We start from the raw sequence: 24,491 nt of genomic DNA on the forward strand, positions 1-24,491 counted from the left end.
GAGCCAGCATGTCTGGGAGCATGGTGTTGAAGGCTGAGCTGAAATCCACAAATAGCATCCTAGCATACAGTAGGCGTTGAGATGCTGCAGATGAGTCAGAGCCACGTGAAGTGCCAACGAAACGGCATCCTCTGTAGAATGAATGATGCCGTCTTTGATCTATTTCAGAAGGATCCTCTTGAAGCACTTCACGATGACGGATGAGAGCAATAGGACAGTAGTCACTGAGCCAGGTGTTTTCTTGGGAACAGGCACGATAATGGAGGATTTCAGGCAGGCAGGGATCATGGAGTGCCGAGAGAGGTTGAAGATGTTCAGAAAAACCCATTGCGAGTTTGTCAGCACATGATCTGAGCAATGAAGGCTCAGATCCACCCCACACAAGCAAAACTTCAAGAAAAGGTTCCACATCTCACAGCAGGATGTAAGATACTGCCAGGGATGGAATACATAGAACACCATAAAAAAGTAGCAAGCACAGTACAGAAACATATGTGCAGCATATGAACGAGAGGCTTCTAAATAAAACTAGGAATCACCTGTCAAGGTGGTGGAAAAAAAATCGAGCTTAGACCTTGTAGGACTTCCAGGTACAAACTGAAAATGTGGTAATGGTCAACCAACTGGAAACTGAGACAACTGATTAACAATAAGAGGCCATCCATTTTAATGGAAACATCAGGAAAAAGGAACCTGATAAAGTGGAGAAATACCAAGTCTCTGTGTAATCAATCAAATTATTATGTCACAAATTGTTCCATAATAATATAAAATTTTGGTACAATAATTCAATTGTGCAACAACAACAAAATGTATGTTAAAGTGTGTTTATTCATACAGATGGTCATACCTGCAATCTAAATAAATACCTAAAAACTTACATTATACTCCTGTGATAAACAATAGCCCCAAACGTACTTGTCTAAGGCACAGAATTCAGCTAAAAATGAAGTAAAAGTACAAACAAAATCACGTTGCTTCACAACATTATAACATAAGCTCTTTCAAATTTGTGGGCAATGTAGTTTTTGTGCAGCAACTAGAGCTATTCTGGGTCACAGTAACACCTCAGATAGTGCAACAAACTAAAAAAACTAAAATAAAAAATATGGAATAATATATGGCCCTATATTATGAGTTTTTAGTATCACATAAAAAAAAGACTTCATAAAGAAAGCTCACTTCGGTTCAAGGCTGATAAAGAAAGAGCCAACACTATTAAACCAACAAGCAGCTATTCTGTTGCTCTTTTGTCACTCCTCTGTGCTTAATTATGCATCATACTTCAGTTAATCTAATCATAATACCCTGTTAAAGTGGTGTTACAGTAATACTACACACATACAGTGAACCGTCTTACGGCAAAGTATTAAGAACAAGGTGTCAGGCAGCAGCTTTCAGGTTAGAAATCTGGATTTCTCAGAGGAGAGATTTTCAGCACCATGTAATAGCCCCCCTGATACCCAGCATGTTTTTTTTAAAAGAACAGAGAGGGCGTGAGAGTCCACAGTGATAGGTCCACAGCTGGCCACGTGTTCTGACATCAACGGTCCACTCCCGCTTTCACCTGAGGTTCACCAGACAAGACGCCTTCTTTCAGAGGGAGTCCTTCCTCTGGGCTTCCGTCTTCACCTGGAATATTTACACCAAACAAGATTTGCTATTAGACTTAGAGGAAAAAAAACAACAAAAAAACGTCAGCATTTGTGCTTTTGAAAGTTTAGTTGTGAGTGTTCAGATTAAATGGCTCCATTGTAGTTTCTACTCATTTTTATCTAATTCAGTTTCACTCCATGCTAGAAACAAACACGAAGCGCATTTTTACAGTTAAGTTGAAATGGTCCAATTTGCTCATGTGTCCAGACTTTAAGACTCATATACAGGGTCACACATGGTAACAGCACAGATTTGTGATTCTTCAAGAGAAAAAAACACAGCTCATACATGAGCACCTCATGAATCTGGCATTTATGAAGGAGTGGCAAAAACAACACCACCGTAAAAGAAAGAACAAAAAAACAACATGTAGTCCTATTTTTAGATTGCTGCAAGCCATGCAAAACACGTCCCCGGCACATTCCGAGGTAGCGCTGGGCTTGTTGCACAAAATCACTCTTCAGCAGAGACAGGGAAGTTGGTCAGAGCTGTTGGAAAGGTGGAGCTAAATATAATGCAAGCCAGGAAGAAAACCAGCTGGAGGCCGCAAAAGATCTGAGTCTGTGGGGGAGGTTCACCTTCCAGCAGAACAACACCCCTAACCAGCAGAGCTACTATAGAGATTGTTTATATCAAAGTGTGTTAGCGATTTACAGCAGCCCAGTCAAAGTCTACAGCAAACACTGCTTCAGAATAGCTTTACAAAGCTTTATTTATCCAGATAAAACCTCAATGAAATTTTAAATGTGTTTTCAAAGAGGGACCTGGAAATATAGCGGCACCATTTGAAAATTAAAAAAAACGCAATTTCCAAATTGCAGAGGTCTGCAGTTTTTGGCTATGAATCAGACGCATCCTTTAGGTGTTGGTAAAATGTTTAAATTGGGTTTGCCTCCACATGGAAGGGAAGACAGTTGCAGCAGTGAGATAATCTAATTTTATTACTTGTTTTAGAGTTTATATAATCATACATAGCATTATGTACAGGTCAATGAGTTTAATACATAGACTTGCTTGTTGGCTGCACTTTATGTTCAACATGGACTGACGTCCAAATCAACTAAAAGCTAAACATCTTTATTTAGAGGCCATTTTTGTTGCTTGTGGTTAATGCAGAGAAAAGTCAAAATTACAATTTTGGTTGAAATATATTGTAGGCAGAACGCGATCATTACTGCTCCGAGTTTAGATGCTGTAGGTCTTTTAGCAACTAATCCGCACGGTGAGGAAACAAATTGATTTGTTGTTTGTATATGTTTAAAAAGACATGATAAATTAAACTGGGGAAAAAAAAAAATCGCATTTAATCGCAATAATAAGAAAAAAAATTGCAATTAGATTATTTTCCAAAATCGTTCAGACCTAGTCTAACTCAAAAGCAGTTACGGCTAATAAAGCTCTATTCTTCACGTCCTTTAGTGCTTTCAGATCACTATATCAGTCAAAAATGGAAAATTTATGTTCACAAAATCCCCCAATCCAATCTGGCTTAGCTTGAGCTTTAATAAAAAAAAAAACAAGAAACATTTCCATCTCAGCTGCTAGAGAGATAAATCCCTAAAGATGTTCAGCTGTCACTGGAGAGAAACATTATTAGTGGACATAATGACGCTCAATAATAATGCATCTCCCACCTTTTGGGTTTTTATTCTTAAACCATGATATTTTTCCCCTTTCACAATTTCTGTTGCTCTACGTCACGAACACCAACAAAACAGATGGAGGTTTGTGGTTGTCATGTGACAAAATATTAAAAAGTTGATCAACGCATGACTTTGTGCGGCAGTCTGCTTTTGAAAACTAAGAGTCAAGACTAGCCTGAATAGCATAAGCTGACAAGAAAAAGGAAGATTATAAATAAAACACCCTATGATAAAAACTAATGCTGGCGTAACTCTATCCGACGGAAGCGTGGAAACGGTTTCTGCTACCTTTCTGTCTGCAGTTTGTAGGTTTGTTGTTGGCCTGCCTTGTGGCTTCTCCCCTCCGAGGCCTGAAACAACACTGGATCGGCCACAAAGGCTGGCTCCCTCTGTCCCCGGCATTATCTGAAAAGCAATAATAAGCGTTTAAAGATCTGGCAGCCCATCTAAGAGCCTGATTGTTTTATGAATCCATTCCTTTGTTCCGTGGACTTTGCAACTATGCCTGGGAGGGGGGAAAAGAATGTATACAAAAATGTGAGGTCTTGTGAATGTCACCCGGGTGTTACAGTGCGCTATGGCGCTTATTCTGGAGGATGTTAGGCCCCTTGGGCTAGAGCTCATGCTGATTCCTACTCACACAAGTTTCTCTCACACAAGCAAATTACAATAGGCTAATATAAATTGTTAGGCACACATGAGCTTCAAGATTGTTTTTTGCCTGTCATATCTTGCTATGATAATTTAGACGTATGAGACATCAAAAGATATGGGCTTATAGGTTTTCTTTGGAAACCCCTGTGTTTCTGAAATATCCATTAAAAAAAGTGAAGAAAAACGACTTTGTGACTCGACAACAACACCTCATGGTCCTGAACTACCACCCCCCGGGAAGCACTCCTAAAGTCCTGCCCAGGGAACACAGCAGGAATGTTTCACTCTTGTCCTCAGATCCTTACCCAGTTTTGAAATCTCGAGTGAAACATTTATCAAACGTTATGTAGCTGTAATCGTTGATGCCTTTTGGGTTTTCCACAAGTGTGGTCAGGTCGGGGCCAAAGATAATAGGACTGCACTCTAAAACCAAAAGCAAGAGCAGAATATAAAGAGAATACAGTATGGGGCGGGAGCGAGTGTGTCTGGCTTCTAAGGAAAAAAATGAACATACCAATAAATAAATAATTTTTTTTTAAAGAAAAACTCTTTTATATGAGCAATGACATAATAACCTTGAAGTTGACGTGGACTTGGCCTACTTATCTACAAATTTAAAATTAGTTCAATGTAAAATGTTTGTGTAGAACAACCCAATTCTGCCAGACCAGATCAAGAATCTTATATTTTAAAGCAGCACCGTGTAGGTTTAAACCAAGCTTAGTTTGAGATATATTAAAATGATTTTTCAGGTCAATATACAGCACTTGGCTAGGGTGACCAAACGTCCCAGATTTCCAGGGACAGTTCCCGATTTGGATGACCTGTCCCTGGCATAAGCAGTCCCTGGAAATGTTGCCTTTTTCAGTGTATGGCATATGTTTGGTTCTCTGGTGTAGGATTTAAACTAGAGGGGTGAATGTGGCCTTGTCTGTACAAGCAACTCGATGACTTCAAAGGCTACGTTCACACTGCAGCCTGAAGTGAACCAATTCCGATTTTTTTGCCCATATGCGACCTGTATCTCATCTTTTCATGACAGTCTAAACAACACAGATCGGATTTTTTCAATGCGATCCAGGCCACTTGGATATGTGGTCCTGAATCCGATAAGTATCTGATCTTTTCAAATGCGACCTGTGTCTGTACGGCCGGGTCGCATCTATCCGACCTGTACATCACCGATACTCGACAAAAGTCACTATTCTGCCTCCTGCTATGCAGAAGTGGGAAGAAAGACGACACCCATAGCGGACAACAATGAGGAGAGCATTCAGTGGAGAGAAAGCTCCGGTTAGAAAGAAATTAATGACCGCTAAATGCGCGCCACCATTATAATCCATGTTTACTTCCGCAAACCCTGAGGACGCTTGCTACGTGTGACGTCATCGCGTCCTCGAGTGTTGCATGCTGGACACTTAAGTTGAACGCATTCAGTTCACAAAGGAGATCACATACGAGTCGCATATATTTGGAAATGTGAACGGACACGCAAAAAAATCAGATTTCACAAAAAAATCGGAATTGAGCATTAAGACCTGCAGTGTGAACGTAGCCTAAGTTTCCTGGTCCAAAGTGGTCTGCTATCAGATTCCAAAACATGAAGGGAGACTGTTTACTTTTTCAACAGTGCAGTGTTGCCAGTGGCCTCTAAGGGCGCTAAACCTGAAAGTTACAGGTCAAGCGCTCCCTAGTGGCTAAAAAGTTACACAGTGCTGCTTTAAACTGAAGATGCTCAAAAACTGCCAAGAATCCTTAAAAACACATTTACAAAACAAAGAAGAAAAAAATGTGACATCACTGTTTTTAACTTGTGACTGAACCTAAAGCTGCAGATAAGATTTAACTTGTCGCATTATTAGCTGCAGTGTACTGCCATATGTTATGGACAACACAGGCTAATATCAGCTCAGTATTGAATGGACAAGAAATTAAGCAATAGACAATGTGTTCCGGTGTATCTGACTGGACTTTTGTTATTCTACATCTTCAAATGCTTGAAGCCCTTATAAGGTCTTGCAGCCCCAGGTGGAGAATATAATATATATATATATATATATATATATATATATATATATATATATATATATATATATATATATATATATATATATATATATATATATATATATATATATATATACACACACACACACATATATATACATCTTTCTCTAACCCCCAGTCGGTCGAGGCAGATGACTGTTCATACTGAGCCCGGTTCTGCTGGAGGTTTTTCCATCCCGTTAATGGGGGTTTTTCCTCTCCACTGTCGCTCCATGCTTGCTCAGTATGAGGGATTGCCGCAAAGCCATGGACAATGCAGACGACTCTCCATGAGGCTCTACGCTTCTTCAGGAGTGAATGCTGATTGTCAGGACTTTGATGCAATCAACTGGTTCCCTTATATAGAACATTTTTTTTTGACCAATCTGATTGATTTTGATTTTGGAAAGTGCCTTGAGATGACATGTTTCATGAATTGGCACTATATAAATAAAATTGAATTGAATATATACATATATTACATGTAGATGTAATATAGACATCAATTTGTAAAGACAAGTACGTAGTAATATATATCAAAGCAATGTGCCAATAGGTACTTTTTGTAAATGAGAACATGGCTCAATAAGACTACCTGTGTGCATGCAAATATTATATATATATATATATATATATATATATATATATATATATATATATATATATATATATATATATATATATATATATATATATATATATATATATATATATTAGATGTAGTTGAACACAAACACTGACAGTTGTTACACCTGCTGTCTGGGATGCAGCGTAAAAGGCTCTGCAGGCGTTTTTCTTCACGCTGAGGATTCTGTCTTGGGTCTTCGGGATAAAGCAGCCGACCCATATCGTCTCCGGCGAGTGTTTGCGGAACACGGAGCGTATCGCAACCTCCAGGACTTCGGCACACCGCTGCGTCTCCGCGCTCTCCTGCGTGGCGCGTATTAATCCAATTAGAACAGGCCGGGGGACGGAGCCGCGCTTCGTGCGCGCCTTCACGTCCTTCAGGATCTCCAGCAGCTCGTTGGAGGCTTTGCCGACGAACGTGTGTCTGAAGAGGAACACGATGACCGGGGAGTCTATGGCCCGCTTGGAGCTGTAAATATTGGCCCTCCTGGTTGCGGTTCTCTGCGGCTGGCTCTTCGGTCGCGTCGCCGTCTCGCCGTTCTCCAGCAAATCGCCGCTCTTCTCTGTTAAAGGTATCTCGTTGCTCTTCCCGGTCTCTGCCTCGCTCTCCGTTTCGCCTCGGCGATCGTTTGGCGCACAGCATGGAGGAAGCTGCCCTTCGCTCATCGCAGGGCTGCTGTTGTGAAACATGTCATGCATGAACTCCTGAAATATCCCAACGTCATCTCCGTCCACCTCCTTACTTCCACAGATATCGCTGACCAGATGGATCTTCTCCCTTCCTCCGATCTGAGCCACGGCCTTTTGAAACTCCCTCTCCTCCTCGGGCAGCGACTCCAAATCGGACATTTTACGCGCAATCACGGCTGCGCGGATTATTTTTTTAATTTATTTTTTTAAATAAAGTAAGGCATTTAATCCGCGTAAGCCTGCTGCTCCGGACGTCAGGAGAAACTTCCCTCACGGTCACATCAAACCCCGATGAGGAGGAGGGTGAAGGCTCGCTGCACCTTCCTATTGGTTGATGCAATCAGTGGGCGGGGCTAATAGTAAAAGGGCTTGTTCGAAAGTAACGAGGTTAATCTTTAATGGAAGGCCAAACACGATTGTTTTAAAATTACATATACATAAAATCACTTCCATGGCTGTAATTCTCATATTTTATTCATAACCTAAAAGGCGTTTCAACAAATTGGAATATAATTGAAAAGTTATTTTATTTCCTCTACTCTAAAGGTGAAGCTCATGTTACGTAGATTCATTACACATAGAATGGCAATTTTCTGTGCCTATTTCAGTTAGTTTTTATGGCTTACAGCTCATAAAAATGTAATGTACAGTGCATGCACTATGTTTGGGCTCCTTTTACACAAGTTAGAGCATCAAATGATTAGGCTGTTGCTCTGATGAGGTGTTATTTAAGCACAGATTGTTAGTCTTATTTATTTATTGGTATGTTCCTAGGGTTGACCATAACACTGACATAACATTTCTGAACAAAAAGGCCTTTATTGGATTTATGTAACCTAATCGTTTTTAAATAAGGAAGAAAAATGCTTCAGATATATCATTCCATGTAATAAATCCATTTAAATGTTACTTTTTGAATGGAATAATAGTAAAAATCAACATTCATATGTAGGATTTTCAACAACCACTATTTTCATCACACTTTGTAAAACAGAAGTACAACAGAACTTGTATTTATTCAAATATTTCCAAGGATAAAGTGGTCAAAAAATTAACATAAAGATCTCCAGGAGATGGAGGCCGAGGGAATCGTGAAGTATCATCTTAAAGTCCAAGGGGGACACATTTCTTTAAAAAGCCTTAATTACAGCCAAGTTAACAACCTCTCTTGGTGAACACATTGCTACAGTGTTTGACAGTATCAACTGCAGTCAAATACTTTATTTCTTGTATTGTCTAAAGCAGTTAGCCCAGTCCCACTGGTTTCTCAACTTGGGAATGGAACATTGTTTAATTAGGTTTACCAGATCATCACAGGTAATTGGAACATGGCAAAAGCTTCCGCAACCACTTCCTGGTTCCCTGCATTGCATCACAGTACTTACATTTGCTTTTACTCTAGAAGTAATTAAAATATTCTAAGCACGTCTAAAAGGAGCCAAGAATCACCAGTGATTGGAATTTGGGAACCTTGGCTCTAGGCGATAATAACACCGTCCAAAAGGAATAAAAAGAAAAAAAAAAAGAATCCAGTTATGTTCACATGAATTTCTGGCAAATTCTTTAATCTTGAGGGACGGCCGGTGGCGGATGATGACATCTCTCGCCGCTCATTTTCTTTAGTCTCACCACTCTCATGGTGAAGAGTCCTGACTTCTGTCCTGTGTTGAAGATATCAGCGTTCTCCAGAGAAAGAAGAGACACACAAACATGAGCAGTCATGGTGAGCACACAATGCAGGGACTTTAACCTGCTTTTGGGTAAAACGGCCTCTCTGAAATCTTTCGCTTTCCTTTGAGATCAAAAAGCCATTCAACCCGAAAAGCTTGCCGAGTTCTCCTGACTCTAATCCTTTAATCCACTCATGCCAGACCTGTAATCAAATGGTCACTTCGCTCTAAAATACGGCTGAGTTCTTTACGTGGAAAACACAGATGCAGCTTCAAGGTTCACGTGTCTCTTTCGTAATTGTTTACTAATGAACAAATGATAAACTGCAGAGTTTGACTTGAACTAATACAAAGGTGCCGTTCTTTGGCCTTTGGACCAGTCAAACATTGACTGGTTGGGCGCTGCAAGCGTGCTTTCACAGTTCATTCAACAAAATCTTAATGTACTTGTTTTATTATACTGACACAACCGAATACAGCGACTACAGTGTTGTGAGAAAAATTATTAAGTAATTGCACCCCTTACAGATTTCTTTTGCTCATACGTTTTGGTCACTCTTAAATGTTTCAGATCGTCAGGCAAATTTTTAGATCAGACAAATATTACCCGAGTAAATATAAAATGCCGTTTTAAATGTGGGTTTCAATTATTAAGGGGAAAATGCTATCCAAAGTGAACTCACTGAACAGAATAACTGGTTTTGCCATTCTTGTCGGCAGAAAAGTCCATCAAGTGTTTGAAATAGGTGCTGATGAGGGTTTTTGGAGAAGTACTGACTCACTCTTATTTGCAGAAATCTTTTCATTCAGCAACGTGTAAGGTGGATAAATTAAGGTTATGCCACATTATCTGAATTGGACTTAAATCTAGTCTGATTGAAGCATTTGAAAACCTTTATCTTTTTTTTAACCATTTGCAGGTGGACTTCCTGGTGTGCTTTGGATTATTGTCCTGCTGTACAAAGAAAATGTGATTGAGTTTAAGGTCATTAACTGATGTCTGGATGTTCTCCCTCACGCATTTCTGCTAGAGGGCAAGATTCATGGTTCCATCAATTATGACAAATTCTCCAGGTCTTGAGGCAGCAAAGCAGCCCCAGACGATCACAGTCCGCCCACCATGTCTAACGGTCGGTAACATGTTCTTTTTCTGAAATGCTGTCTCAGATGTAACTTGACACAAGTCTTCAAAAACTTCCACTGTTGTCTTTTCAGTTTACAAAACATTTTACCAAACTTACTGGGCATCGTTAAGATGCTCGTTGGGCGAAGACTGGCACTCACCAGTGGATCCTGGTTTTTAGTCTCAACTAGGATGAGTTGTAGCTGTGCTACTGAGTTAATTTGAGTTGGTCGTTCGTTCCTGTTCCGTGTTTTTGTCCAATTGGGGATAATGACTTACCACTGTATGCGTCCCATAGCTTTCTAAAGTTTCTCATCTTCTGTCAAATTCCTTAAATCAGAACATGATGTCTTGGTCGTTGAGATTTTTTTTGCTTACATCATGTTGTCAGACAGGTTCTGTTTGTTGTAAAAAAAAATTTAAGATGTCTGGGGGTATTCAGGCCTGGGTGTGAATATTAACATTGACATTAACAAGTGTGGCAAAAGCAGAAGAAATGTGTTGGGAGACAAATACTTTTACCACATTATTTCATCCGCCAATCCTCAAAAAAGGCAACAGTAAAAAATGGGTAAAATTACATTTAAAACACATTATTTTCATAATTAATATGCAATATAATACAATGCCCACTTTATAAAAGGTCTGTAAAGGTTGCTTAGTTAAATTCAGTGTAAAAAAAAATTATCAATTAGAGCACAATTAATATTAATTTGAATTTTAATAGTTTGGTGAAAGGCACATAACCTTTCAACATACTGACCTCTTTGAGAAGAAGAAGCATCTGAGACTCCATAATCTCACTTGGTCCAATTAAAGAAACGCTGAAGCCTAAGCGAACTGCAAAGATGTGCATTCAAGTTATCATGAGATCTTCTATCTGTGTGTTATTTTAGTCACAATATTAGAAAAGAAGACAAACAATTGAGATAACGTTTTATCTTTTGACTTTGTCAAGCCCAAATAAAGCTCGGTCATACTGAACTGACATCCGTTCTTACAGGACTTTATCAAACATTAAACATTTACAATAATTTTTTTTTCATCTTGAATGTGATGAAGGATGGCTGTTAATAAAAAGAATAGGAAATACAGTAATGTTCTGTCGCTGAAAAGTAATTATGACTGCAAATTATCTTGATTAAGTACAATTTTTGAGAATAGTATCTTGAAAATGTTATCATAACAATCCAAATTTGAAGTAATATGTTGAAAGCATTTTTACTCTACCTGAAGCAAAAACCAAAGATTGAATAAATTATAAAAAGAATCCAGACAGAAGAGAATCCTGGTTGTCTGACAGATTCCAGTTTGTTCAGGTATAAACAATAATAAATCTTCTTCAAACTCCACAGCTTCCTTGTGGAGTACCACAGGATTAAATGCTTGGGCCAATGCTCTTTACTATACAAATGCTTCCAATAGACACATTATGAGACAGCATAGGATACGCTACCCTTGTTATGCTGATGATACTCAGCTATATGTGTCCCTTAAATCCTGACGAATCCAATCACGTATGTATACTCCAGGCATGTCTTGAAGACTTTAAAATCAACAATTTCTGCTTTTAAAATTCAATTCAGACTTGACAGAAGTTGTCATTTTAGGACGAACATCTTTGAAATGGAAACTCCTTAATCAGTCACTCAATCTGAATGGCAATAAATTGGCCTCTGCAAATAAAATCCTTCAGCTGATCCAAAGCGTTCTGGTGAAGATTAAAAAGATAGATCACATTTCTCATATTTTAGCTTCGCTTCACTGGCTTCCTGTTAAATCAAGAACAAAATTTAAAATTCTTCTTCTCACGTATAAAGCCCTTAATAATCAAGCTCCATTATATATCAGAGCTCTGATTACCCCGTATGTTCCTAACAGAGCACTTCGCTCTCAGGCTGCAGGTCTACTGGTGGTTCCTAGAGTCTCTAAAAGTAGAATGGGAGGCAGATCCTTTAGCTATCAGGCTCCTCTCCTGTGGAACCAACTCCCAGTTTTGGTCCGTGAGGCAGACACCCTGTCTACTTTTAAGACTAGGCTTAAAACTTACCAGTTTGACAAAGCAGCTGCTATAGGCTTAGGCTGCTGGAGGACATAAAGAGCCCTCACGCTGCTACATTCTCGTACTACTCTTTAATTTTGCATTGTTGTTTTTTTCACCTTTCAAGTCTATATTTTCTCTCAGTTTTTTCTCTTTATAGTAGCTTAATCTGGCCTGGTGTTCTATTTAGCTGGGAAAGAGTACTGAAGAGGTGGAATAGTCTGAGCTAACAACTGGATTTTCTACTTTTATAACAGGTACAATTGGTCCTGTATTTCAGGGTTTACTACTGCCTCTCTCCTAGACACAGCTATTGGCTTAATTTGACTGCAACTATCATGTTCTCTCTTTCATCCTCTACATTTGAAAACTGTCTCAGAGGGATTTTTCTCCTAGATGAAGGCTCCAATGGAGCTAATACTGCCATTACCTCTTTATTTTTCTCTCAAATCGAAAGTACTCCTGGTTCAGTGTGTCTGTGTTTTTTTTTTTTTTTTTTATGTAAGCTACATCTTCTCAACCCCCCAGTCAGCCATGTCAGATGACTGTTCACACTGAGCCTGGTTCTGCTGGAGGTTTCTTTCTGTTAAAGGGGAGTTTTCCTCTCCACTGTCGCTACATGCATGCTCAGTATGAGCGATTGCTGCAAAGCCATCGACAATGCAGACGACTGTCCACTGTGGCTCTACGCTCTTTCCTGATGAGGGAATGCTGCAAGTCAATGACTCAATGCAATCTGCAGGTTTTCATTATACAAAAAACTGTCACAATTATTTGATAGAACTGACTTTTTAAATATGTTGTGAATTGGTGCTATGTAAATTAACTGAACTGAATTAAATTTCAGTACTTTTATAATGTCCACTGCTGGAGTGTGGGGTTGCCACTCAAATATTGCCTCAGTCTGGCAAAAACCTTGTCATTCCATCAGCTCCTTCGATCACCCTTCACATTTGTCTGGGGTTTCATTGAAATAATTATTGTTAAAACTATCAACAATTGAACATAACTTGTGACCAAACAGGATGAATTTACATTTAGAAGCAAGTTCCCTTTTGGGAAAAACAAGATTTTTGCTGGACAGCAGCGATATGCAAGTGGAACCTTATGAAGGATACAAAAAATAGCATAATAGATATATAAATAAATAAATAAACTCAGAAAAATTTACTCTCCTTTGTTAAAACCATTTCAATAAATTATATTTTACACTTTGCTGCTTGTGGTTAAAAACTGTACAGGCATACGTGGGAAATGTGGGAAAACAGAACGAGTGACGCTGGAAGGAATCACTGCCTTTTGAATTTGATAGCTTTTAATGTGTCTTGCAAAAGTCTTTATACTCCTTGAACTTTTCACATTTGTCATGCTAAAGCCACACATTGGATTAGGATTAAATGTATTAACATGATACAAAGCTCACTTTTACTAATATAAAAACCTAAAAAGTGTGATATGCATAATGTTAAAGAACATTAATGAACAAACAGTGTCATTAAGGCTAAGGAACACCGCAGACAGGTCTGGTTGAAAGTTGTGGAGCGGTTTAAAGCAGGGTTAGGTTATAAAACAATACCCCAAGGTTTGAACATCACTGTGAACACTGTAATCCGTCGTCTGAGAATGGAAAGAGTGTGGCACAGCTGCAAATCTGATGTGCCATGTACCTAAATTGAATGGTGAAGTAAGGAGACTTAATAGGCAAAGTAGCAGAGGTCCACAGTATCTTTGGTGGAGCTGTAGAGCTCCACTGGTGGGAGAATCTGTCAACAACTGAACCAATTGTTATCGAGCCCTCTCCAAATGTGGCCTTCATAAAAGAGGGGCAAAGAAAAAGCAATGATTGAAGGAAAGTCAGAATTGGCAGTTTGCAACAAGCCATGTAGAAAACACAGCAAACACGCAAACATGTGGAAAATAGTTCTCTGGTCAGATGAGACCAAAACTGAATGCTTTATGTTAAATGCAGAGTGCTATGTTTGCATAAAAACCCTGAGAATACCATCTCTATCATCTGAGCGGATGCTTTTCTTCAGTACAGACAGGGAAGCTAATCCATCTTGATGTGAAGATTGATGGAACTAAATAAAGGTAAATCTCGGAAGAAATCATGTTGGGGACAACAGACTGACTGCGGTTCAAATTCCCACAGCACAACAACTCTAGGCATAGAGCCAGAGCTACAATGGAAAGGTTCATTTAAGAACCTGATCGCCACCTGCGGTTTCCATCTTAACTGACTCAGATGAAGAAAACTAAGAACAGTGGGTAAATATTTCAGTCTATTGATCTATAAAGGTGGCAGTGACAGAAACAGATGTGCACACAACATTATTTTTTTTTGCAAAACACTAAACAAGCAAACAAAAGGTCAAACCAAGTAAAAACTTCTCTCTCCACTCAACAGTTATGTGCTGTTTTTTGTTGGGCAATGACATAAAATCAATCATCTCAATCAAATGCATGCATGTTTGCTGTCGTTATGTAACAAAATGTGAAAAAAGCTCAAGTGGTTTGAATACTTTTGCAAGGGGGCAAACATTCGGAGTTTGCATATTTCTGACTGAAACAAACAATAAAAGCCTTTAAACAAGTTTAAACGAGGAAAAGATCCTGACCCTGCCCCCCCCCAGCCCAAAAAAAAAAAAAATTAAATAAAAAAAACCTCTACCAAACTATGTAATTTCCATGAAGTGGTTGTCATATTACCAACAAGAACTTTAACAGAAGCTTTAAAAACTACATTTGCTGTCCTTAAATCTGACCTTGTTAAGAAATATGCCTAAAATGTTGTGTTTCACTGCCACCTTTTGGCTGGGTACTTTTACACCAGCCAGATAGGAAACGACAATCACTACTGCTTATCTAATTAAAACTTCAGCCAAGTGGGAGATATTCACACAGATAATACAGTTTCAAAGTGTGTGACTGTACCCAAAAATACACTTTGGAAAGTGCTTTGAGATTACATGTATCATGAGTTGGCGCTACATAAATAAAATTGAATTGACTTTCATTTGTCATTATTTTGATTAGCTTTAATTATTGCAGGTTAATCTGGATTTATCCTGTTTTTAGTGAGGAAGCAGAGGTTGAGGGAGAATTTTTTTTTGGGGGCATCACCTGTAAATTTTTTGTCTGACAGCAGATCTCTGAGAGTGGAGAGATGAGAGGCTGTCAGCACCCTGACTGAGTCTCCAGCATCTGCAGAGCTCCTTCCTGTTCTCTGAGCGTCATTCTCCATAACGTTGTCTGGGGGAACCTGAAGAGGTGCGAGCCTTGCTGTAAATGCATAAAGAAGAAGAAAGGCTGTTTATTCATGCTTTTTTGTTTACAAGGGTAAATGTCGGTCATAGATTATTGAAATATTACTCTGACTGACTTACAGTTCTGATCAAAATCTTAAGATTAGATCATCTGGCTCTGCAGAAGCTAAATAATGTGGGTTTATGTTTGACTTTTTTGTCCCATAACCTTCAGGATCTTTTAGGAAATTTAAAAAGACCGTTTTTCTTTGTCCAACCTCACCAGCAATGGCACACAGTCTTTTGAATCTTGCCACCTTGGAAGACATAAAAGCCCGTTTTTCTTTCTTATCAGGGTCATACAGGATACATTTATTGAGAAAAAAATTTATCCCTAGATTTAGACTTTTTAGAGCTCTTTTTAAAACGTTTAAAACGTTAGCCAACAATTTGCCTCTGCTATTTGTGTGTGTCTTGCATCTGTTTCTCTACACTTTGAAGCTTTATTTGGTTGCGATCCACCAACACAAAATGTAAATACTAATATTTTACACTTGCAATGTGTTCATTTCACAATAAGAAAAAATAAATAACAAAATCTGAGGTGGAGAGAATATGACTTGATTGCCAAGAGCTAATTCCTCTGCCTGGCACAGATTCCCACAGAGAGCTTAAATTATATGCTTTACCTAAAGATCAATTACAGGTGGACCATTGAAAGAGCTGCAAGAAAACTGAGGTGACATTATTGAAATATTTTAAATTATTTTCTGATAAATAAATCACCATTAGCATATCTGGATATTTGCTGAACCGTTCTGATAATGAATAACTTTCCCCAATGAGGGTGTCAGTATAAAGCTAAAGCTGGTCTTAGCAGATAAAGCTCAAAGCAGGTCTCTGAGCTCAGTCAGAAAAAATATCCCATGTTATAAACGCATGTTTGTTTGTTTTTCCACTGGGTGTTGTTGCGCTCATTACAGTAAATGGCTGCGGACAACAATTAGACGTTTTCACATTTACATGATGGTTTTTGTTTTATTTTAATCATGATTTGGGTATTCTCTCTTTTCTTTGTATAACTTTAAGAGTGAATTCTTACAATGTCAGATAATAATTAACTTTTTACTGTTAAGTTTCAGAAAAACCGATGCAAACTTCTGAGGATCACGCAGTAGACGTGCAAAAAAAAGGAGATATTACAGTAACCGAGTGCTTGAGTGTCCTTTATTTGATAAAACTGTCAAAATAAAAATCATGATACAACTTTTATCACCCAAAATATAGTTTTTACATTCCTGTCTTCTAGAAACCAGAACATCATTCCCTTGTTTTATTCCCTCAGACAGGACGGACCTAAGTCAATCACTGTAATAATTGCTGACATGATTTTTCTGATAATTTTTAGTTGATTTGTACTCACTCATAAACATGGATCCAAAAAGCAGCATAAACAGCCAGTTCTTTAAATCGCTGAAGCAAAATGTGCTCATTGTCATACTGAGAAAAGTTACACTGGGAAGGTGTTTCTGGGAAGAAACATTGTGTTAGTGCTCCACTTTCCGACAAAACACTGACCGAGAATACTGGGTGTAACGTTTCAAACAGGTTTTTACTTTTGACAAAGGTTCACATTGATACAGTAAAGCGTACTCCAAAAACTATCTGAAACATTTGAATATAGCACTAGAGCTATCTGGAGCAGTCCCTGCAAACATTCAACATCCATTAATAAATATTTATTAGGGTTATTTTAGATGGAGCTGTCTTTCTCTTTATTTAACATAGAAACATCTTTAATAAAAAACTTTCCATGGTCCATATGTCCTGTTAAATAGAAAAAAGCCAGACTGGGTTTGCTAACCCTAACAACTTTTCAACCACGTTTGGACGTTGGTTAAACAGAATGCAATCTCCTTTTCTGTCTTTTTTAATGGAATACTGATTGGAGGGAGGGTTAGAACAGTAAAAAGCCTTTTTTTCCCCCTCCTAAAGTCTTTTTTATTCTTAATAATGGCCAGGCCTTCCAACATTTTAAACATGAAACTAGTTTAAGAATAATTTGAGAAGCAACAGCCCTGCCAAACCTCTTTAGGAGGGGCACAGATGTTGGGTTTAGTAACACAAGCACTTAATCTTTTTTGGTACACTAGAGGACAAATTCAAATCTCATGTGTTTCAAAGTCCATCCATCCATCCATCCATCTATTTTCCAACACGTCTATCCCTTTAGGGGTCTCGAGGGGTGCTGGTGCCTATCTCCAGCTGTCAATGGGTGAGAGGCGGGGTACACCTTGGACAGGTCGCCAGTCTGTCGCAGGGCAACACAGAGACAAACAGGACAAACAACCATTCACACACACACTCACACCTAAGGGTGACATAGCAGTCATGTTTTTGGACTGTGGGAGGAAGCTGGAGTACCCAGAGAGAACCCACGCATGCACAGGGAGAACATGCAAACTCCATGCAGAAAAACCCAGGGCAAGGGTTGGATTTAAACCCAGGACCTTCTTGCTGCATGGCAACAGTGCTAACCACTGCTCCACTGTGCAGCCCGTGTTAATTTTTTCATTTAATTTCATATTTTCAGCTTTTTAAATAACAATTATTTTCGGTTCCATCTCCAAACTGTTCTTCAATCACTGCCACGTTGTCAATCTTTTCTTTCACGCTCAGCTACAGCAGCTTGCAAAAGGCATCCCAACCTGCTGCTGTTGATCATATTTTGTCTCGTTTCAATCTCAAGTATATTTCATTGAGATTTATTTATTTTTTGGTGGACAGAAAATGGAGGGAAAATTATGGTTTTAAATTTTATACATTTTCAAAACAATAAAGTGTTTTTGTGCATTCATGTTTTGCCCACTTTACTCTTTCTCTGATTGCTCTAAATAAAATAAATTTAATGCAAGCTTCAGAAGTCATTTAATTATTGAATGTTGTCCTTCTATGTGTCATGTAACCCCTAAATAAAATTATATACATGCAAAATGACAAGTGCAGCACTGAACTAACGCTACACATAACCATGAATACGGCACCCCCAGAGTGAAACATGGCGCTGGCAGCGTCGTCACGCTGTGGGGAAGCTGGTCACTGACGGGGAGATGGATGGATCTCAGTGGAGCTTTAAGGCAAACCTAAAAGAAACTCACAGATTAAAAAAAAAACTTTGAGACCGGAGCAAAAGTTAACCTTCCAACAGGATGATGAATCTAAACATAAAGCCAGAACTGTGACGTAATGGTTTAAATCAAAGTGCACTTATGTGTTAGAATGACCCAGTCGGAGGCTGAGGCATAAACTGAAGTGATTCAATCTGTGTCAACACTCGAAACACTGATGTTCAAAGACGCTCTCCTTTAATCTGACTCAACCTGAGGTATTTTACACTGAAATGAAAATCACACTAGTATTCTTTCACTTATACTCCATTTTGTATTTTCCAATGAAACACTATGAAGTTTTCTGTAGCAGCATAAAATGAGGGAAAATGGGGCACATTGTTTTTTTTTTTAAAGAAAGTCATGGACTCTGTGCCGCTCAACTTTAAAGCAGAAGGAAAACAAACGTCTTCTTCCATCCTATTAAATCATTAATACCCTGTTCCTTTTTGTCTACCCACCCGCACCCGTGTTTTAGGTTAAGCACCATGTTAAATTCTCTTTAACCAGTTAGTATCATAATTTTACCCTGCCAGTAAAACACTAAAGATTGCAACTATTGATTTTTAATTTTAAGACTTTTTGTTTTATATATTTTGAAACCCACATTATGTTTTATTTCTTTTCTGCGTAATACATAAACAAACATTTAAAATATGCTTGTTTTTTGTAACTCTGCAGGGAGCAGTTACAGAAATCAGACGACAGGGTTACTGTAAAAGTGCAAAAAGCCTGAGTTCTTTTAAATCAAGATTAAAAACACATTTGTTTAGGATTGCCTTTGACTGTTCTAGTTAAACTGTTCTACTGAAACATCATTAGTTCAACTTTTTTTTTAGTCCAACTGTTTTTAATGTTCTATTTTGTTTCTACATTTTATTCCTACTTGCTTTTATTCTGTTTTATTTTCCTATATTCTAATCATGTTAAGCACTTTGCATTGTCCTGTACTGAATTGTGCTATATAAATAAATTTGCCTTGCCTTGCCTAAAGTTGCAATCTAAATACTGAGCACTTAAAATTTGAGCACAGATAATCCACTAGGTGGAAGCATTTCTCTACTACCCTGGTGGTTTTTCGCCTGCCAAGCAAAGTCCTTGACAGATGAGAATTATGCACTACAGGTTGCTGCCTTAATCTCAAAACATTTCAGCCCACTGTGGTTCTCAGTGAATGGAAAAGTGGAACCGACAAAACCACTGACTCACCTTAAGCCCTTTAAACCAAAACCCGCTCCCTCTTGAAGAGGAGATATCGAATCTGGCCGATACGGACTCCCAAATGAGAGTGTGGGCCGGGCTCATCTTTTTTTTTTTTTTTTTAAATGTGCTGTCATTACTACAGACTGAGTCATGAGATGTCAGAGAACATCCTGAGCGTGAGGACACCACAGCACCATCTGTGAAGGCTTTGGGACATGCGTTAGCGGGGCCAAGCTGTTGATTTGTTCGCTGATCGCCAGACGGGATTCAAACCGCACAGACGTCACTGAATTCCCCTCAAAAGATCTTCCTCAGTTTAATGGTCTACCTCGAGTGTTGGTGAAATAGCTGCAGGCTGACGGAGGGAACTTCCCGTGTCCACGTGGCTCTCTGGGATGAAGCTGCTGAGATGTCTTTGTCAAGTGCGCATAGAAGTTTATTAGTTGTGCTGCACATCAGCTGCACCAGAGAACTGACTCTGCACACACACAAACACACACAGGAAACAATTAATAGGGGGAAAAAAAATCATGAATGGACAATACTGAGCTGCTGATGCCTGGAGGAGCACTTTCCTAGTCACATTAGTGAGGCCTCAAATAGCCGCGTTCATCACACTCATTCATACATGGAGATAAGTTGATAACTTGTGGCCTTGCCCAAGGGAACGTCAACGTGTGACAGGGGGAAAGCTTAAATTGAACCAGCAACCTTCCGATTGCTAGATTGCCCGCTCAGCCACCGTCGCCCTGAAAGTTCACTTGGCAACGTCTAAAGGTGCAGAACCCCCCCCCCCCCAGTACGACAATCTCACAGTTTGATAAAAATATCATATTTATTTACTATAAAAATGAAGGAAAACGTTAAACATATTGATTATTACAGATGTACATAATGTTATCTATAAGTATTGTTTATTGTCGTTTTGATGTTAATACATGAAGTTCATAAATAACAAAACACCAGCTGAATTTAGTAGTTTTCATCAACTCATTGTCAGCAGAGAGTATAGCTTTTTACAGTGTTATGGTAAAAAGGGAGCTATAGTAATTTATGTAAAAAAAATAATGAGTAATCCCAAAGTGGTTATGAGAAAGACAACAACTAAAGCACATAGCCAAATGATAAAAACAACAACAACAACATAGAAATCAATAAATAGATCAAACATGGAAGCAAAAATGAAAAGCTAAAGCTTGAAAGTAACGTTTATCAACATAAAAGCACCTTCAGGCAGGTTTTAAAGGGGGAGGGGCGCTGAAATAAGATCTTTGTAGTCAATAAACAGAATAAGGCATTCCAATGGGTGCCAGAGAGAAGAGATCCATCCCCACGAGTCAAACCTTTAATGTGTTAAAATAAACACTGAAGAGCTCACAAAGGGCTGATTCTGTATCACCAGACAATTAAAATGATAATTACAATACAGGAAAGAATAAAATTTAAACTCTAATAGAATGCTTCTCTAAATCAAAGTTTTCAAACCAGGACTGTCTGTTATTTTGCAATTGCAAATACATAAAAACAGCAAAATTTGCCTTTGTACTGAGCTTTGTGAAAAATAGCAGAAGCCTACTATCGGCCAGCTGAGCAGCAGTTCACAGCAAGGGTGGAGTTTTCTGTGCTCCAAACAGCGAAGGAGAAAACTCTGGTCACTCTGTCACTTTCTCTGGCATCTCATTAAAGCCTCCTTTAAAGGCATGAAAAACAAAACAAATCACCTCACTCCCTAAATTAATCACACTGGTAAACTAAAGAGGCGATATTAACACGAGCGTCTTTTTGGTCAGAACAAAACCAAAGATTACAATCTGAAGTATTTTCAGATTTCATCTTGTAATGTTTTCAAAGAAACATTGAGTTTCCCATCTAATGAATGGAAGTGTTTCATTTTTATGCGGCTTTAATTTTCATAGTACAAAAGACACCTAAAGCCCTTAAACAGAGGTCGTTTTGTTAAGACACATACAGCCTCAGAGCTCATTGTGTTAAACGTTGTAAGAGCGCAACACTTCAGCTCACTGGAGCAATCTTCATCACAAGAGAAAGAAGGAAAGAAAAAAGAAACAGCGTCCTCCAGGAGTCCCTCCCTTCTAACATTTCTCCCGGGGTTTGACGTTTACAAAGCAAAACAAACAGTCCACTGTAAGCAACTTTTCCAGCCCAGCGGGCTCGGACACGGACAGCTTGTTCGTTAAATAACGAAGAGTTCGGGGACAGAGGCGGGGGCACAGATGGTTACACCTTGAATAGTAAGAGTAAACCCGCAGCGCGTGAAGGGTCAGGGGTCAGCAGGGACGACAAGCTCTGTGGAGTCAAGTGGTGGGAGATAACTGCAGAACCGGAATAAGGAGCAGGTAGAACATTAAGGCAAATAGAGATAGCTCATTAAGAGCAAGAGAAAAGGCTCGAGACGCACCGCTCAGTAGCTGCGTTTCCATCGCAAATGTGAACAAAACTTTGTTTATATTCTGCTAATGTAAAAAAACAACAACACAATTTTGCATTTGTGGTGTTTCCATGTATGCAAATGCAACTAAAATCACACGTGAATTAAGTTTGTTCACGCGATAGGCGTTATCAGATTGGCTATATCCCAGTTCTGATTCAGATACTAATAATCAACCTCTGTTGAAGTTTCAGTGGTGGATTCCAACGATTGATATCACTGTTAGTATAATTATTAAATGCACTATATGGCTCTCAAAATTTGCTCTTCAGAAATCTCTTGTTTATCATCTCTCCAAAAAAAATGAAAGGAAACTTTCACTATCAAAACAAAGATTGTGCCTCTGTTATCCCGGCTGCCAATGCTAAAGCTACTATCAGTTCAGTCCATCACTCCATTTAATCAGTCACTCTGATGGCCAATTAGAGCAACATTAAGAATCATTTGTCCAAAATGTCACAGATTTTTTATATAGAAAATGATTTTTAAAACACAATTTTGTTAAAATTGTGTTTTATTTTCCCTTTGGCTTTGAATTGTGAACTGGTTGTTTGAGCGCTTAGCAACTGGTGTCTTTCTTTAGCTTTCAAAGCTAATTTAGCCTCATTCAAAATACCATAAAACAAACCTGGCTGCTTATATATGCAGACCGATCTGTTATGTCACTGCATTGTTTCATTTGTTATTGGTTTGAGTTCTCTCTTTATTTGTTCCATCACGTAAGTTGCAGGTATAGAAAAGGGAAGAATCTACCCTCAAAGTACACAACCTTACCTTATGTTTATGCATTTTGATGCTGGGTGAGTTTTATGTGGTCTAAAAACAACATAACTATCTTTTTAGCAAACGACCTCACATCAGAATCAGAATCCTTTATTGTCATTGTGCAAAAATGCACAATGCAATTTAAAAAATAGCAACTCTCGAAAGCAGGGAAAATAAATAAGTAACTAAATGTATTTAAATCAATAAATAATTAATTGGTAGAATAGAAAACTGGATGTTAAGAAAATTATGATGATTATCATCAGATCAATTCTGTGAGACCAAGTTCCAGAGGCGAAAACACACATTAGAAACCCTGACAGACTCAGCTTGCATTTTGCGATTAGCTGACGTTGAGCTGTCACGCACCGTCTCCACAAGAAACACAAAGACAACGCTGTGTTGTCAAGGTAATGGCCTCGTCTGAAAATACTTCAGTCCTAATATTTTTAAACGTCTAAAACATCAGAAGACCTTCGGCCGTCTGGTGACGTTTTATGATGCAAATCTTGGCGATGAAAAGGCCGGGTTTTGAATTGCTGGCCTTGGCCACATTAATTGAATTATCCCCTCTGAACTCCGGGCACGCAGCCACATAAAAGAAAGCAACAGAGAGAAACAAGAAGAGGCAGCGACCATGGTCGAGCTTCTCTTCCGTGAGTAACCCGTGTTTTCACAGTGGGGCAGAAAGGTTTTCAACAAAGCAACAGAGTGACACGCTCAGGTGCTAGTCTTCGTCGTCTTGGCTTCAGCTCCTCCCGCAAGCCGCAGAAAGCGAGAGGCAGCAGGGAAAACATCTAGCATTGTCGCTAATTCACCAATTACTACCTATAATTGCTGCCTCCTGAGGAGAGGTTAAGGAGACGAGCCAGCGGCTCCCTGGGCGCGGCCGACTGGCTTTCTGCCAAAACGTCATCCATCCTGAGGCCTAATCGAGTTATCATATCAACAAATCTCCCATCAGGGGCCCCACAGCTGACACTCCCAAAGAGACACTCGGAGGGAGGCTACAAATTTCCAGCGGTGGGATGCTGGAGGAGGCGGCCCCCGCGGCGGTGAAAGCTGAAAGCTACCGCCAGCCTCCCCTCTGAGAGGACACTCTAACCAGACACTCTGGCCCTGGAGAACAAGGGGATAGAGAATGCATAAAATTTAGCGAAGGGGTTGGGGGGGTGGTGGATGCACTGTGGCGTGTTGCAGAGTTTAGAGGTGAAAGAGGCCCCATGTGGTGGTGCCGGGGGACAGGGGTCAGACTTTAAGAGCCAGTCCGGCCTTGCCCGGGGAGTGGGTTAATCTACTGTTAACGTGGGGTCAGAGCTGCCCCTCTCCTCTCATACATCACCCCCCTGACAGCACCAATCTTCTCTGACAGAGACGCAGCACACTCGCTCCCCATCCAGGGCAGAGAGCGTCTCCGCCCTCACCGGGTCAGGCAGGTGTTTCAATATCAAAGGAGGGGTTTCCTCCGTCTGTTTACGTCTTTCGTCTCATTTCGGAGTTACAGTGGGGATC

The 24,491-nt window shown here is 39.3% G+C and overlaps 1 protein-coding gene across 1 annotated transcript; it reads right to left on the minus strand.

Annotated features, from left to right (window-relative positions):
* Positions 1-811: 811 nt before the first annotated feature.
* Positions 812-7,505, minus strand: LOC105928663. Its single transcript, XM_012866063.3, has 3 exons — positions 6,752-7,505; positions 3,588-3,704; positions 812-1,632 (listed from the first exon to the last, which is right to left on the minus strand). The coding sequence occupies exons 1-3, from the start codon at positions 7,473-7,475 to the stop codon at positions 1,544-1,546; spliced, it is 930 nt and encodes a 309-aa protein (XP_012721517.2). The 5' UTR covers positions 7,476-7,505; the 3' UTR covers positions 812-1,543.
* Between the last annotated feature and the right edge of the window lie 16,986 nt (positions 7,506-24,491).

This window comes from Fundulus heteroclitus, chromosome 9 (assembly GCF_011125445.2).
Source record: "Fundulus heteroclitus isolate FHET01 chromosome 9, MU-UCD_Fhet_4.1, whole genome shotgun sequence".
Lineage (NCBI taxonomy): Eukaryota > Metazoa > Chordata > Actinopteri > Cyprinodontiformes > Fundulidae > Fundulus > Fundulus heteroclitus.